Below are 16522 nucleotides of genomic sequence, written 5' to 3' on the forward strand. Positions count from 1 at the left end.
GGGCAGAGTGACTCCAGGAACCGACAGATGGCTGTCCTCTTGGGCCGGCTGGCTGGTGGGCTGCCGTCCTGACCTCAAGCCACTTGGGGTGGGGGACCCAGCCTGGGAGGGGTGGGCTCTGGATGCTAGATTCAGTGGCTCAGGGACCAGGGAAAGGGGCTAAAAATAGCTGGAGGCAGCTGAGCCCTCGCTATATATGGCAGAGAATCAGAAGGCTTTGAAGGGCAGACGGCTTAGAGCAGGGAGGGGGCCAGGCAGGGGTCCCAGGGGCAGCCCAGAGGCCTGCATTCCCAAGGCCACGGTGGGCAGCTTGGACTCCGGCTGCCCAGCTTCAGGGCCCAGGCTGAGCAGGCTGCCTGGCGTCACGCAGCCGCCCCGCTGCTATGCTGCTATCCCAAACCCGAGGGGGCGAGGCCTGGAGCCATGAGGCCACCAGCAGTTTCCAGCCCTGCCCCCTGCTGTGCCGGCTCGCCACTCCCCCGGGAGGAACTGGGGCGCTGAAGGGACAGTGGCCCTGGTCCCTGTCCTTCCCCGCTCCTCAGGCCCAGCGCAGTCACCTTGTGTATGGGAACGGCAAGGGCTTTTCCTATCAGAGGAAACTGAAGGTCACACTTTTCCTCATTGATCTTGCAATGTTTGTTAATTACTCTGTCACTGATGTGGCGAAGGATAATTAAACAGCTCTGTTTATATCTTATATGCATAATTATGTGGCTGCGCAGGGCTCCCCGCACAGGGAGGAGATGCGCCCCTCGCTGCAGGGGAAGGGGAGGCTCGGAACGCCAGGCGCCTGCTGTAAGGAGGCTGGGGAGCTGAGAAGAGAGCCCGGGCCCCAAGTTCCGGCCCCGGCTGGGCCCCCTCCCATCCAGAACTGAGGTCCTCCCTCTGCAGAGCAGAAGGAGCTCAGGGCTGCTCTGCATCTAAGGACATGCGGATCCCAGAAGAGCCAGGCCTTAGCTGTCTTGTGGGAGAGAGGTCAGCCAGGGGACCGTGTCCGGGGCAGGTGGGTACAATGGGATCTGCTGGCCGGCTGTCCCTCCCTGCATATCCAGGCTCCTTCCCAAGCAGGTACTTGTGGCGAGCCATCTACCCACACACTATCCATCCATCCATCCATCCATCCGCCTGTCCACCCATTCACTTGTCCTCCTGAAGACCCACTGTGTGTTCGGCAGCCCATCACAGCCATGCTCACACTCTGGAAAGCTGCTTTCTCAGGCCCTTCCCTTCTCACTCCTGCTGCACACCGCACCCCCCCGACCTCTGCCCGACTCATCTCCTCCATTCCAGCCATGACCTTGGGCCCAGCCTCCACCCGCTCAGGAGTCCTCTGTGGGCCCAAAAGAGGGGTCACTACTTGGAGCAAGAGTGAGGGAAGAGGGCGTGCTCTGTAGCCACACCACTCCTCCTCCTCGTGGGGTTCTGTCCCATCCAGGCTTAGATACCCACCTGAAGCCTGCTTGGCACTGGGGCCACCGTCATCCTTGGAGGCTGCCCCATCCGAGTCCTTCTCCTCCAGGACACTGCCGTCCTTGGGGGGCTCTTCGCCGTGGTCCTCCTCGTCGCTGCAGCCCTGGGGCTGGACCATGTAGACACCCTCGGGTGGCAGCTCCAGGCCCTCCCGGGTGATCCGCCCCAGCACGGGTGCGGGCACCGGCTCCTCACTGTACTCCCCGTTGACCCACTTCTCAATCACTGCCCGCCTCTTGTCTTCTTCGCTGCGGGGGGTCCGGGCCACCCCGGACTCGGGGCCGCTGCGCTCTTTGTCCCGGAGCCGCAGTGGGCTGCCTTCAGCGTGGGCACCAGCCTCCCCGCCCTTCTCCACCACCACCTGGCGGCTTAGCTTGGCGCAGATGGCATTGAGCTTCAGGCCGCCTTTGCGCTTGGCCGCCATCGCGGGCTTGCCTGCAGGCGGGTCGGTGCACCGGGTGCCTTCAGCTGTGGGGATGGAAGAGAGGGGTCAGAGGCACCGCCACCCACCTCAACAGCCCCACGTCCCCCAAGCCAGAGGTCTCCCCAGTCACGTTCGACCCCACTGCCCTGAGACCATGGCATGTCTGTCCCCTCACTAGACTGTGGGTTCTATTCTCAGAGCCTGGCGTGGACTACGTGGTTCAGAAATATCTTGTAAATGAACGAATGAGTGAACAAATGACTTCACGCACAGGAGCAGTCTTCTTCTGAGCCCTGGCTCCTGGAAGCACTTCCTCCCCGCGTCTGGCCCCGGGAGCCAGGCCAGCTGTGCCTCAGGATGTCACTCTGCCTCGGCCAGCTCCTGCATCCCTGGGGGGCCTGGCTGGCCTCACGAAGCCCACTTTCAAGATCTGAGAAGTGGGAATAGATTGGGATTCGTCAGATCCCCAGCAGAATGCTCAGAAGCTGCCGTTCTAGTGCCTCACCGCTGAACATGATAGCGCAATGTAAACGGCCTGGAACTGTAAGTAGGCTGCCCGGGCACTGGCCACCTCTCTCCTGGCCACTAAGCAGGGCACCCAGGGTCTTGGGGGGGAATGGCAAGACCACCCCCATACAGCTGGGACCTGCCACAAATGCCAACCAAAGCTGACACACCTACACCTGTTTATTTGTATATCGGTCCATCGGTCTGTCCACACATCCATTCAGTGAACTCCTACACGGCAGCGCCAGGGGTGGGGCGGTGGCCATGGCAGACATAGTCGTGGCTCACACTCCCTTTGTGCACAGGGGGCCCCATCGAAGCCTCTAGAAGGCAGGGCTCCCAGGGGATGGGCATGGCCGCGTCTCCACCCAGCTCAAAAGGCTAAGCCGGGGAGGGACTCCGCTCCCACGTCCACAGTCAGAAGGGGCGTCACTGTAATGGATCAAGAGGCTAGAAACACACGCCTGGAGCCCACTGAGAGGCTGACTCAGACAGAGGTGGGCACGTCTGGGCCAGGACCTCATCTGTAGGCAGACTTGGCTTGCGCACACAGATGGTCACCCCCCAGTACAGATAATGCCCGGCAGCCCCAGGTCCTTGTCTTGAAGCCAGCCGCCCAGTTCTCCCAGTCCTGCGGCCCTGGCTCTTCCGGGCCCCACCTTCGCCCTAGCCGGATGCCCACTCTACGCATGTTTGTCCACATCTCCAAGTCTGCACTGCCCACACCAAAGTCTCCAAGCATCATCGTGGGCTCTTTCTCAAGGCTCATTGATGGGGCCCCTCATCATGCCACCTCATACGACCTCCAGGCCAGCCACCAGGCTCCGCGACACCAGGCTTCCTCAAGCAGGCCTATGGGGGGCAGGCCGCACCTAGGCTCCTCTGCCCCTGGCCCTTGTAGAGGAGGGTGGGAGTAGGGGAGCCTGCTCTATTTTTACCAGGAGGTAAGCAGCCAAGTGTGTATGGCAGACGGCAAATGAATCTATAAATATTTATCCCAAGGAAGAGGGAAGCAGAAGCTCCCAGGGCTGCACTTGCTGCTGGTTACACCGCGTCCCTGCGCCCCCGCCCATCCTGGAGCCTCCTGGCACTTGGGCCCACCCAGTCCTGCCCACCCTCTCCCGATGCCGGCCGTGTGCCTGGCTCAGTCCCTCGTGGGCCCCCACCAGCTGTGCTGCAGCTGTGTGCTGGGGGGCCCACCCTCCGCCTACAGGCCCCTTGGCTCCGCCCACCCCACCCCCCACCCCCCGACACCTGCCCTCCAGCTGCTGCTCTGCCCCAGCCCACCTGCCTTCCAGATGCTGCCCTCCCTCTGACTCCCGCTGCTCCCAGGGGTGGACGCGGGGAAGGCATGTGGGCCTGGGGTGCAGGGCAGGAGGCAAAAGCTGGCCTTTCTCATAAGTGCACACGCGTGAGTCTGGGGCTGTGAGTAGAGGGGTGTGTGTGTGTGTGTGTAAGAGTTGAGGTTCAAGTTGCCTGCCTGCCCGCCTTCCGGCCCACCCCGTGGGGCTTTCTCCTCTCCCCCTCCTTCAGGACCCTGGGACCTGCAGACTACCCCCTTCATGGTCTGACCCCAGGCTCCTGTCCATGTAAACATTCCCCTGACTTTCTTCCCTAAAATATAAACGCCGTGGCCGGGCCTCAATGGGAGGAAGCCATCCGTCCCCGGCCCTGTCACTGCCCCTTTCATCTCCTTCCCGCCACCAGCCTGCCCGCTGCTCTATTTACACTGGAAACTTCCTCTGGGAACAATACTGCCCAGGAGGCCGGCTTGGGCTGGAGGGTGGGAAGGCGCTGGGACTCCCGTGCCACTAACCCAAGGCCCGGCTCCAGAGAGGAGGCAAGGAGCAGGGCAGCTGCAGTGGGCCCAGCTAGGCCTGGGGGAAAGGAGCAGGCCGATATCTCCCTGTGGGCAACGAGCCCAGGGCGCCTCCCAGCCTGCAACCTCTGGCCCCAGGGACGCTGGATGGGCCAGGGTGAGCCCTGGGAGGCAGCACTGCACCCAGGTGTGGCCTGGCCTCTGGGGCAGACAGTCTTGAGTTCAGGGCCTGGCTCTGCCCCTCGCTAAGCTCTGGGTTCTGAGTGAGCTTTCTCCCAATGAAAGGGTTGCAGGACTAAGGTGACAGGGTACCTGTCTGTGCCACGCACAGGTCCTGACAGTCAAGCATCTGGGAAAAGGCAGCTGAGCTCTGAGAGGGGACAAACAGGCAAGTGTGGTGCCACCTCTGGGCATGAGATCCCTAGACCAGGAAACCACACCTGGGTCAGAAGAGGTTGCTGGCTTTGGGGACAGGAGAGGCTGGAGGGCCGGGCTGTGGGCAACAAATGGCCCCTCCCTGGCTCCCAGAGCCTGAGCCCCCCCTTCAGGGGCTCCAAACTCAACAAGCCCCCTGCAGGCAGCTCTGTCTCCAAGGTGAGGGGTTCCTGCTCAGGGTGGAGAAAGGGAGGGGCAAGAACTGGCCTGTCCTCCTACCTGTCAGGCATTAGTTCATGGTGTCTCACCACGACCCCGTGAGGCAGGTACTGCCGTCATCCCATTTGACAGAGGAGGAAGCTGACCCTGGAGCCATGAAGACACTCCAGAACCCGAGCACACGAAAGCTGGGGTGCAGGTTCAGGCCTGCCACCACGTCCCCGTGGCGGCTCCAGAGGCTCCAGGAAGTCCCAGGCCACCCCGAGAGGGCTCCTCTCCACTCCTGCCCATCTCCTCCTCACCCCCACTCCCGGTTCCCATACACGGAGCCCCCTAAAGTGTTAACTGTGATGGGTAAAATGGTGCAGCAGATTGCTACAATAAATAATTTACTGATATTTATAAATATGCAAATCAGCCAGCTTCAGAAATCGAATGAAGGGAGGGCCTCGGGAGAAGGGCCCGTTATGGCAGGAACCGCATCACTCCCTCCACAGGCTGGGGAAGGCCAGGGCTCCTGCCAGCTCTGGGGGAGGGAGGGGGCTCCTCTAGCTGCACCTGGGCCCCTCAGCCCTGATCCCTGGGGACTGAGGAGGGGCTGGATTGGTTCCACCTCTTTGCCCCGTTAGGGCCAGGTCCTCCCTAGCCCTGGGCAGCCTGGGCTCAAGGGGACCGGAGGCTCCAGTGCCCGATGCCCACGACCGGGTCTCAGAGTCACCCGTCCTGCCTGGGGGTGGGGGGTGTGGGGGCTAGTCCCCAGGGGCTGGCAGGCCTGGCAGCCCCTCCCCATTGGTGAGTAATGTGTTTTGGGGCCGGGCGGACTGTCAGCTACCAGGCTCCGGGTGCTTTATGGGCTCTGCCTGGTGGCTCTGAACTCCCTGGTAGGAAATAAAGTTCTCCCTGCGCGTCCCTTCTAAACATTTCACTCAGTGGAAACGGTGTTTAAGAAAAATGAGGACATATTTCTTCCTAAGGATGCAGTGTCCCCTTTGGGCGGCCTAATGCCCGCTGTATATCAAGAAGTGGCAAGGCAGGGGCCAGGCACCCGTCCCCTCCAGTGGGGGTGGTCCAGGGGGCCAGCCTGTCTGCTGCCAGGTGGCTCAGGGGCCACGGGCACCGCTAGGCCACTCTGGTGGCTGCCCTGGCCCGCACAGCCTAGAGCAATATGGTAGCTGGCACCTTCTGAGCACCTCCCCTGCTCTGTGGACAGCACTGGGTAACAACTCAGAGCCTCAGTGACACACCCACCCCCATCCCAGCACGGCCATCGTCCTGTCCATTTCCGGATGAAAAAGCAGAGCCCAGTGAGGCTGTCAACTGTCACGGTCATCCAGCATCCCTGCGAGAGCCGACTTGGACGTCTCACCATCTGAGACCTCCCACAGGAGGTCAGGGTGGCAGCAATTTCGGAGCCTCCCTGCCACCCCTAAGGACTTGTACTTGACAGGCCACCAGCCCCAGGGCTGGGGTGCCGAGGGCTGAATTCCGAGGACATGACACGAGCAAGCAGACTGCCCTGGTTCCTGCCAGGATGGACGGTTCAATTTAGACCAGGGGGCAGATGCTCGCTCAAGTCATTACAAGCGTGATCACTGCGGTGAAAAGTCTCGGTGCCATAGGAGCGGTGAGTCTAGGAAGCAAGGAAGGGTTCCCAGAGACACCTGCCCTGTCTCTGCTCCCCCACAAGCTCCCTCGGGGCCCCACCACACCCCTGTCTCCCTCCTCCCCCTCCTCCCCCTACCATGCAGCCTAACTCCATCTTAACAGTTCCAGCCCCGTCTCCCCAGACACGACCTGTGCCCTAGGAGAACAGGGGTGTTCTTCTTTCCCTCTTGGGCCCAATCCTGCGCCTCACTTGGGAGAGAGGAGCAGCCACTGCTCCTCGAGGCCCTCAGCCGGGCCCCCTGGTCCCCAAAAGCTCCAGGTGGGGAACTGGGTGGGGGGCAGCCGCCCGGCCCTATGTGTGCCCCTTTGTTTATTTATTTATTATGATTTTTTAGTCCAGTTAAAAGGTTTACTATCCAGACGCGTCTAAGTGGCCTCACTTAGCGTAAGTAACTCTATAAATCAGGGAAACTGTTAGCATCCACCGCACAGGCTGGCCATCAATCTCCCCCAGGTCACAGCCAAACAGGAAGGGGAGAAAAAAAAAAGAGTTGCCACCCAGGGGAGATTTAAAACACACACACACAGCGCACACGCAGACTGTGCGCGCACACACACTCGGGCGTCTCAGTATTTGTACAATCATATTATAGTCACACGTGTACACACACAGCGGCCCGGAGACTGGCTGTGCTGCGTGCGTCATGACATGGATGCACGAATGCGGCTCCTGCAGCCAGAGGGGGACACACCTGAGGGAGGGGTGAGCCCCCAGGGCCAGGCTCTCAGTGCCTGCGCCACGCTGCCCAGGCAGGCGGCGCTGGAGGGTGGTGGGACCAGGAGGGTGTTCAGCTGGGTGCCTTCCCCTTCTGTGGCCCCTGCGTCTGCCAAACCCCAAGGAGCCAAGCTTTCCCCTTTTGCGTGCAGGAGGCAGGGAGGTGGTGCCCAAGGATAGGGCAGGGAAGTTGTCCGCCCCAGGCCACTGACAGGCCCTCGTCCCCTGTGCCCAAGGCTGGGCACACCCCAGATTCAGCACGTGACTCAAGGAGGGGAGCACCATCCGGAGGAGTGACCAGCTTTGATGCAGAGCCCAGGAGGGTGCCAGGCGAGGCGAGCTTTCTGCAGCAGCCTCAGGAATGCCTCACCTTCTCACTTGAGGAGATGTGGCTGGATGCGCACAGAGCTTGGACACAGGCTCCCACCCCGTCCCCAGAGAGGCCCCAGACCTAGAAGGCCCCCACCAGGAATGGGGGTGGGGAGGCCATTCCTGGCATTCTCTGAGGGTCCCCAAGGCCAGGCCGGGCAGTCCGATGGTGGAAGACCCGCCCAAGCTCACCGCCTCTCCTACCTCGCCCAGAAGCCTCACCGGCTCACCCGCCCGCCTGCCCGCTGCATCTCCCCATGAACTCTATTTCTCTTTCCTCTCTGAAAACAACTGAGCTGTAAATACTGTTTAACCTTCTCCCCCCCTCCCCCCCACCCCCTCCCCTCCGCACTATAAAAACACAAATATGCCATAACTCAGCCGGCCCGGCCGCCCAGCCTCCAACATGCCCTGCGCCCGGGCCTCTCAGGAAGGTCATTACAAACGACTTTCCGATTCACTGCTCCTGAAATAATTTTGTGTATTAAAACCTGAATCTGCACTTTCTGGGGCCGAAAGCCTCGCTTAATTATGGCGGGTGTCCTTGGGACGGACAGTGATCCTTCACTCGCCAGCCCGCGCTCCAGCCCTCCGCCCGCCAGCCCGCCCCCCTCCCGGGGCCCAATCTGTTTTCAAAGTGTGTCTGTCCTTTATTAAATTGTTTTCTTTTCCACATTATCAGTTGCCATGGAGACCTCATCTCTCGGATTATTTGAATTTCATTATATCTATTGATTTGGGAGCATTTCATCTTTTTTATTGTTTTTCTGTCAATTTTCAAAACGAATAACCATCTAATTTGCGTCAGTGCTGATTATGTTTGTCCCTCAATAGAGGTCGGCAGCTGCGCTGGGGAAACAAATCAATGAAAAACCATCATAAAACTCCCCACTCCAGTCTCCAGGATGTGTGGGTGACATTCCACGCCTGCGAGACACACACTCATCAGCTCCAAGTTCGGCTACGGTGGCGGCTGCTCCTCTCCACGTCCGCCTCCTCTGGCCTTAATATTTAATTCTGCGATTTGGGGCATTATTAGTGGTGTGTTTATTAGTGTGTGTGCATGTGAGTGTGCTGTTGCGTTAATTTGTGGGTGAGGCAGGGAAACCCCGGAGGAGAGCAGGGTGGAGGGCACTGGGGGTGCGGTGGGAAGTGGAAAAAAGGGGGGATGCCCAGAGGAGGGGACGGGGCTCGGGACCACCGGGAGGACCACGATGAGGGCTTGGGAAACGGGGGACGCAGAAGTGGGACTGAGCCAAGGGGAGGAGAGGAGGGAATTCAAATTGCTTACTTTGTTGGTTTTTTTTAAATAATTTATGCAATTTTAAGCATTTATGTATAAATTTTTTAATAAGCCACCCTGGAGCAGGATGGCCATTAACATCCCAACGTCCTTCTGTCCAATGGGCTGGCGGAGAGGATCAATTTCTGAGAGTACTTTCCCTTTTTTATGACATGATAAAATGCTTTTAAAGCAACTTACACAAATATGGAATTTTTTTTTTCTTTTTTTCCCCGTCCCCTCTCCCTTCCCCTAACAGCCTTCTTATCCACCGGGGATGGGGGGGTGTGCGCGCACGCACACTCGCACACTCGCGCTCACGCTCTCGCTCCTGAGGGGGGAGGGGGCGGGGGGCTGGCCGGGAGAGAGCCCCAGTTCTAACTGGAACTGGCCGCCTGTCCTTCTAACAAGGGCATAAACTTTCATTACCCATGCACGCAGTCAAAGACAATTTAGGGAAACGCGCTGCTCGGAAAAGGAAAACCTCAGCGATTCGTGGCCCACGCTGCCGCTGCCATCTGGGGGGCTGCTGCCGCCTCCAGCCCCCAGTGAGAGGGAGCCAGAGCCCTGAACCTCGGGCCCTGCCTGGCAGGAGGCAGGGAGGGGCCCCCGAGGGTCACAGCCACAGAGGGAGAGGAGGGACCAGACAGAGCGCCGGGAACACCCAGCTTGGGCGGGGGCTCCTTGGTCACGCTCCCCCCACACCCCTTTGCTCACCCCAGTCGGGCATGAGCCCTTGAGGGCAAGCACAGGACTCCAGGGCTGTCCCAGAGTGGACACTCAGCTCTGTGGACGAACAGATAGAGGGACCGAATGAAAATGAAGCAGGAAACTGTCCAGATCGCAGGGGTCCACGCTGGAGACTCACGGTGCAGGGGAAAGGCTCCCTCTCCAGGTGTCACCTGCTGCAGAAGTGGGCCTGGGGCAGGAATGCTTCTGGGTGTAAAGGATCAGGGCTACCAGAGCGAGAAGGGGTGTCCTGGCCACTACCACCTTGACCCTGCACTTGAACCCCTAACTCCCTGAGATGGAGCCAAACCTTGTGAGGAAGAGGGCAAGTGGCTTCAGACTTGAAATAAGGACGATTCTTATTTCCGGGACCCCTTTACCTTCCAGACCCTCGTCCTGAGGTCTGGGGCAGGTGGAGGGGCCTGAAGGGTGAGCCCAGTCCCAGGACTGAGGGGGACGACCCTGGTTCCCAGGGCAGATCGGGACAGCGTTCACCCTGCTGAGACCACACCTAGGCAGCTGGCCTTTAGAAGCTTCCAAATAAGATAAATTGACATTAGAAACTTGGTATGCTACATCACCACAGTTGTGTCCAACTCTTTGAGACCCTGTGGACTGTACCCCCTGCAAGTTTCTCTGTCCATGGGATTCTCCAGGCAAGAATACTGGAGTGGGTTGCCGTGCCCTCCTCCAGGGGATCTTCTAGACCCAGGGATCAAACCTGTGTCTCTTACGTCTCCTGCCTTGGCAGGTGGGCTCTTTCTCATTAGCACCACCTGGGAAGTCCTAGAAACTTGGTCCCCCTCATAAAAACTTGCCACTTGAAGCAAGTTACATCTCTACCCTGGACATCCGTGTCCTCACCTGAGATGCTGGGTTGTTGAAAAAGAGGACGTAGGGTGACATGTCTGGCGCAGAGCTGTGCAGCAAGGTGGCTGCCACCGTACTGGATGGTGACTGTGGACAGGGTCCCCGCTTCGGGAGCAGGGAGGGCTGTTGCAGTCAGCGCAGAGTCCAGCCCTGCACGGCCCAGGCTTTGCCCAGAGATCTGGGAGGTCTCAGCCTCTTCCTGCCTCCCCCCGCACCCCAAGCTCAACTTTCTCCTGGGGCACTCCCACCCTGGAGCCCCGGACCATCTCTCCAGACGCATCCCATTCCATGATGAGCCTGACCCTGGGCAGCCCAGGAAGGGCCCCACGGTATCCTCAACCTTCAGCGGCAGCCACACGGGAGCACCCCTGGGGTAGCCTGTGGTCAGGCTACCCCAGCCCTCTCGGGACGCGAGTCGAGCAGGGCTGTGCCCACCCCCCTCCTCACTGGTGCTCAGCCCACCCCCTACCCCCCAACTGTCATTAAAATAACAAGTTTCTGTTACAATCTAAACATTCCCACATCGCATAAAGGGTTATATTACACCCGAGTCACTCCCGGGCCCATGTTTGCACAGAAAAGCTCACGGCAGGTCCCCCCTCCTGACGAAGTGACTTATTAAAGTTTAAACAGTAATTAACAGAACAATAAAAATAAAGGGATGTTTGGGGAGTCATAGCGCACACAGGGTTTTTGGCAGTGCCAGCAGTTTTTCAGTGCCCTGCGCTGGCAGCAAAATGTGACTGTGAAGCCAGGGGGGACGGAGGACCGGGCCAGGGTTGGGCTGGGGAGACTCCGGGCCTGGAGGGTGAGAAACTGAGGGTGGACGGGAAGGAGGGGACGAGAGGGCTGCTGGGAAGCCCTTCTGGAATCTGTGTGGGGCCACCAGCCCCGCCAGGATCCTGGGTGGCAGGCTGGGCGTGGGGGGAGCAGGAGAGGCGGTCTGATAGCCACAGTAAGTCCACCGAGCTAGGCTGCAGAGGCTCTGTGATGCCAGGGCCCAGTTTGGCCCCAGGCCCTTGCTGGGAGTCCAGTGCCCTGGTCACATCCAGCCAATGCCAGCATGGACCTGACCGGGGGAGGAGAGTTGTCGGGTACCCTGGTCCTGTGGGCATCACCAGACCCTGCAGCTATTCATTCCTGGAGCTGGACCCCGGCCACTCTGGCTTCGCTCCCAGTCGGGCAGGGACCTCTCCCTGTTCCTGTGGTTGGGGCACTGCAGTGCTGAGAACTGTCGCGAAGCCCCTGGCCTCTACTAAGCATGAGTAAAGACTCAGGGGGAGCCTTCTTCTTCACCTTCTGGGAGGTAGAGACCAGCCGGCCCACTATCGTTGGGCCCAGCCTGAAGGGAGGAAGCACCCGGCTGGCTAGGCCAAGGTGGGCCCCACTGGTGGGCCCTTCACTCGCAAAGGTCCTCAGGGAGCAGGCCCTGGGGGAGCTGGCCTAAGACCAGGCCACTCATCTTTCGCCTCTCCTGTTGTCCCTCCACAAATTCTACCTAGATGCTTAGACAGCTGGGCTGGGGGCGAGGAAGGGATAGGACGGAGGTCCGGAGGGTTGGGGGAAGGGGACGGCAGAGAACAGGGAGGAGCCTCGGAGAGAGGAGGGCCTCCACCTGGATGAGGCCAGTGAGCTCAGTACTGTTTCCTCAAAGACTTGGGAGCTGGGGAAGAAGGGACCACAGGAACGCTTAGTGGCCATGGTGCACATGCGTTATCTCACGCTGACCAGGTGATGGGCACCAAGGTACTACTGGGCGGGCCCTGGACACACCGGCTCCCCAAGCTGCCCTCTCAATTCTTCCAGACTCCCCAGGCCCCGGCTGTCACAGGCTATGTTGCTGGGTGCTCTCCCAGGCTGTCCTCTTATAACCCAGGGCTCATGCCCAGTCTTGCTGCCCTCGCCTGCCCTTCCTCTCCAAGGAGAGCCTCTCTGTAGTCACTGTTCTCACCACAGGACGTTAGTCCCCCAAAGTGTTCTTCAGTATGGCATCCCCAACTCAGGTTCTCCCCACTAGGGCAGAGCAAATGGTCCAGTGTGGGGCCACCATGAGGACCACGACAGTGGTCTCCACCTTTCTCTTGGCCTTCTCCATCTCTCTTGGGTCTCCGTGAGCCAACCCGCCCTCCCGCCTGCCTGGGGATCCTAGTTCTGCCGTAGCCTCCCTCCACCCTGGTGCCCACCATTGACAGCCTGGGCCAATGTCAAGCCCAGAAAGCAGCCTCTGGCCCCAGGCAAGCAGCCCCACCAGGTCCTGGCACAAGCTCCCTTGCTGGCTCCTCCACATCACAGCTGCAGGGACTGATGGGAGCGGCAGCTGTGCATGGAGGCAAGAAGCTGGGCTGAGCTGAGAGGTTCTCTCCAACCTCCTGGGATCAGGTTCCTGGGCGGCTGGTGGGCGTAGAGGGCAGGAACTCGCCTAGGCTGGGCCTTCATGGTGCCCGGCCATGCCGCTGCCTCCCTGCAAGGGCCCTGCAGACCCAGCCGGCCAGAGTATAGGGCCCCAAGGCCCTCAGTGGGCACAAACTTTGCCCCAAAGACATGGAGAAGAACCAACAGCTTTCCCTCTCCCTCTTTCCCAGGTACAGTTCTTTGGGGCTCCACCCCTTACCCCAAGATGAAGGACTCTTGGTGAGGGGAGAGTGACATTTCCCAAGAAGCTTTGAGAAAGGGGCAGGTGATGCTTCCCAAGTGCCCAGCTGCTCTGCTCAGGAGCCAGTCTGCAAAGAATGACAGGGGTTCCAATGCCCTGGCTGGAGGAGGCTGACTGAGTTACGCAGCATCAGGGGCAGGGAGGGTGTGCTGGGGGTTAGGAGGAGGACTGGCGGAAGGCAGGGTCCCAAGGAGGGCAGGTGGGGACAGAGGCCTTCTAACTGCTCTGCTCTAAGGTGGGCAAACTAGGGGCAGGTTGCTCATCCTAATCCACTGTTCCTAGAATCCCCAGCTTCTCCCCTGCCCCCACGGCCCGGCAAGGACCCCTGGCTGGACAAGGCCCTCCCAAGGGTGGCAGCTCTCGGGGCAGAGGCTCCTACATGTGTACAGAACTTTAGAACCGGAAGGGCTTTGAAGCCTAAGATGGCTGAGAGACTTGTCAAAAGCCCAGGTCACTCACTTGTCAGGACCAAACAAATGAAGAAACCCAATTCCTTATCTAGGCCCTCTCATGACCAGCAGATCACACTGCTCATTTGTGTTTAAAAGTTGAATTTCCTGCAGCCTTGGAGACAAGCCCCCCGCCAGGGCCCATCAGCCCCGAACTCCACAAGTGTTCCCTACTGGAGAGGCTTCAAGCCCCTCACTTGCTCCCCTGGACAAGGACCCTAGATGGTTCTAAAGTAGCCCCCCTAGGGTGCAGGGCCCAGAAGTCAGGCTCCTCACCTCACCCAGGGAAGCACAAGTGGTGTCTGGCTCTGTGACCTGGCTTACCCAGGGAAATGGGCAGGACACCTGGATGGATGACCTTTCTTGCAGGAAGGGGCTTCCTGTTTCAGGGACTGAGACCGCCACCCCCCCACCCCCCGCCCAGAACTTGTTAACTGTGCTATGAAGAGGGAAACAGGGCAAGCACCATTCTGGGAGGAGAGGAGAGACCTGGGAGAGAGAGGTCCGGGGCAGGTAAGCACAGCCTCCAGGAGCCCCAGGAAGAAGGTGGGGATGGTAGCAGGTGGCAGAGGGGTGCTGCGGATGATGCTGCTGCCCCCACCCTCCCTACAGCCCATCTCCACAATCCCCCAGCTGAGGGCAATGACGATGACAAGAGGGGACTAATTTAGGAGTATTTTTAAAACTGTGGCCCTGGTGGAGGGGTTTAGCAGTTGTCAGCCATCTGGAGTAAGGAATTACCGTCACCTTCTTGATCCTATAGTCCCTAAACCCAAAGCTGGTTACAGCTCAAGGGGGAGGCAGCAGGTGGGTGGGGGCTGGGGCCCGTCCCAGGGAGATGCCCACAGGCCAGGAAGCACCTTCTCTGCCCTCGGAGGGGGGCCTGGGGCCGGGGGAGGGGGCTGGAGAGCCCAGTGTCCTCTGCGCCCACTCGAGCTCCCCCGCCCGCTCACGCAAGCTCGCTCCCTGGGCCATGCCGGCTCGCGCAGGGGCCGTCAGGTAAATTAGATCTGAAAGCTGACAATTTCTGACCATATTTCCTTGATTATTTCAAACAAATGCACAGCAGCCGCTGTAAGGAGATTAAAGTGACATAAACGTCCCGAGTGGGAGGGGGGAGGGCAGAGGATTCAGGTCACCCCCATCCGTCCCCCGCCTGACAGACGCTATATCGCTATCCAATCCAATAAAAAATCCCCCCCTTTTGCTTTAATTAATTTTACAGCTAGCTTGCTTAATTACTTTCAATCAAAATCCTCCTGCCATCGCAAAATTAGAGATGGTTGAGCTCCATTAGCCTAAATTCTTCATTTCCATATAGAAAAGAGGCTGTCTGCATAGCCAGCCTGGGCACCCGGCAGGACAGACGCCCGTCTGCCCGCCCGCTGCCAGCCAGCCCACTCCTGGCTTCCGCTCCATGGCTAACTCTAGTCCGTGTATTTCCCCTCATTCTCCTCCGTCCTTGCTCCTTGGGCTGAAAGGAGGTGAGGTCCCGGATGGGGTACCTTCCCCAGTGTCCCCCACTCTTCCCCTGACTCGTGCAGGGACCGTAGAGCTGGGCTGAACTGCCAGCGTCAGCTGGCCATGGGAAAAGGAGTGCCAATCCTGGGGCCCCTGCTAAGGGGTGCCTGTTGCTCCCAAACCCAGGGCAGACCCAGGGCCCTCTGCCTCATCCGTCTTCACGAAGCAGACCTCCCAGCCGGGCAGGACCACTTCCAGCCTTGGACTTGGCCCCTAGTCGGTAAAGACCACCGGAACCCACGTTACCCAGGGTCACCTCTCTGCTGACTCCTGGCTGGAGTCCTTGCTCACTATCAGAGCAACCCCAGGGCCAGCTGTCTCCATGGTGCTAACAGGTACCATAGCAGCTCCCATGTTCTCCAGGGGGCCCCATGAAGGCCCCTGCTCACACTCCCATACCCGCTTTCCAGCCTGTGACAGCTGCTCGGGCTCCTCCACCCCCGGCCTGGGGCAGGTGGGTGGTGGGTCTGGGCTCCATCCACGTCCTGTGCCTGCACCGGCTCCCTTCTCCTCCCCTCCGCCTGCCTCCTCCTCACAGCCCCCAACCTCAACTCCAGAAGCTCCACTTCAGGTTTTCCAGGCTACAGCCCTGAGTGTCACCACAGGGTCCAGCCCAACCTGGGCTCCAGCTGATTAAGGATCTGCAACAGGATGTAAGGATTACAATAAAACCTGGCTCCGGATCTACAGGGGCCGAGGGCCAAATCCTTGCCCTGGGACTCCCCTTGCCTCCCCTTTTGACACGCCCCCTCCCTCTTAGCTGCCAAGGGCCAAGAAAGCCTGGGCCTCTGGGTCCTCCATGGGGTCCTGGTTGGACTGTGGATGACTGTCATGGGTAGCATGCCGGACTCAGGCCAAGTCTGGTGGGAAGGCAGGACTGGGAGGGGTTGGGGAAGGGGACTGAAGGCTGAAACCTGCCCTGGACCCTCTACAGGGACAGGAAGCCAATCTGGCTCTCCCCCTCAGAGAACCCACAGGAAGGTGGGTATCCTGGGTCTGACTTCTGGAAGCTCTCGGTGAGGATCTTCCGGGAGCAGGCTTCAGGGCTGCCCTATCGCTATGGCTGAAGGACTCTGGGATTGGGCAAGGTAGTGGAACCTGGATCTTGGCAGCCAGCCTGCCCAGACACCAGGAACCCACGGTCAGTCTGCAGGCTCCTCTTGGATCTTGTGCTAAGGGTTAACCCAAGTCCTCCCCTTCCTGGGTCAGCTGAGCTTCTCAAATACATTCCTAAGTACCTATGGGCATGGTCCCCATTGGCCCTAGGGATCTAGGGAGAATGATTTCAGATATCAGGGAGCTCAGATTCTCATGGGGAAGACCCACTAGCACCAAAGCATTCCCCACACCATGGAAGGCACAGAGAGGAGGCCAGCTGAGAGTTCCAGGAAGGTGTCCAGGCCCAGATTGTGCCTGGGAGGCCAGCAGGTGCAGAAGGTGGGGGATGGGGGGCAT

General features: G+C 59.7%; 1 protein-coding gene across 2 annotated transcripts in view; it reads right to left on the minus strand.

Moving 5' to 3' along the window:
* Nucleotides 1–16522, minus strand: part of CASZ1 (castor zinc finger 1) — a 154931-nt gene that overhangs the window by 25327 nt on the left and 113082 nt on the right. For both annotated transcript variants that reach the window (XM_081489423.1, XM_081489424.1), the window contains one exon: nucleotides 1450–1938. In XM_081489423.1, the coding sequence (XP_081345549.1) occupies nucleotides 1450–1938 (489 nt within the window). The remainder of the gene's footprint in view (nucleotides 1–1449; nucleotides 1939–16522) is intronic.

Source organism: Giraffa tippelskirchi, chromosome 5 (genome assembly GCF_054371585.1).
Source record: "Giraffa tippelskirchi isolate mGirTip1 chromosome 5, T2T-mGirTip1v1.2.pri, whole genome shotgun sequence".
Classification (NCBI taxonomy): domain Eukaryota; kingdom Metazoa; phylum Chordata; class Mammalia; order Artiodactyla; family Giraffidae; genus Giraffa; species Giraffa tippelskirchi.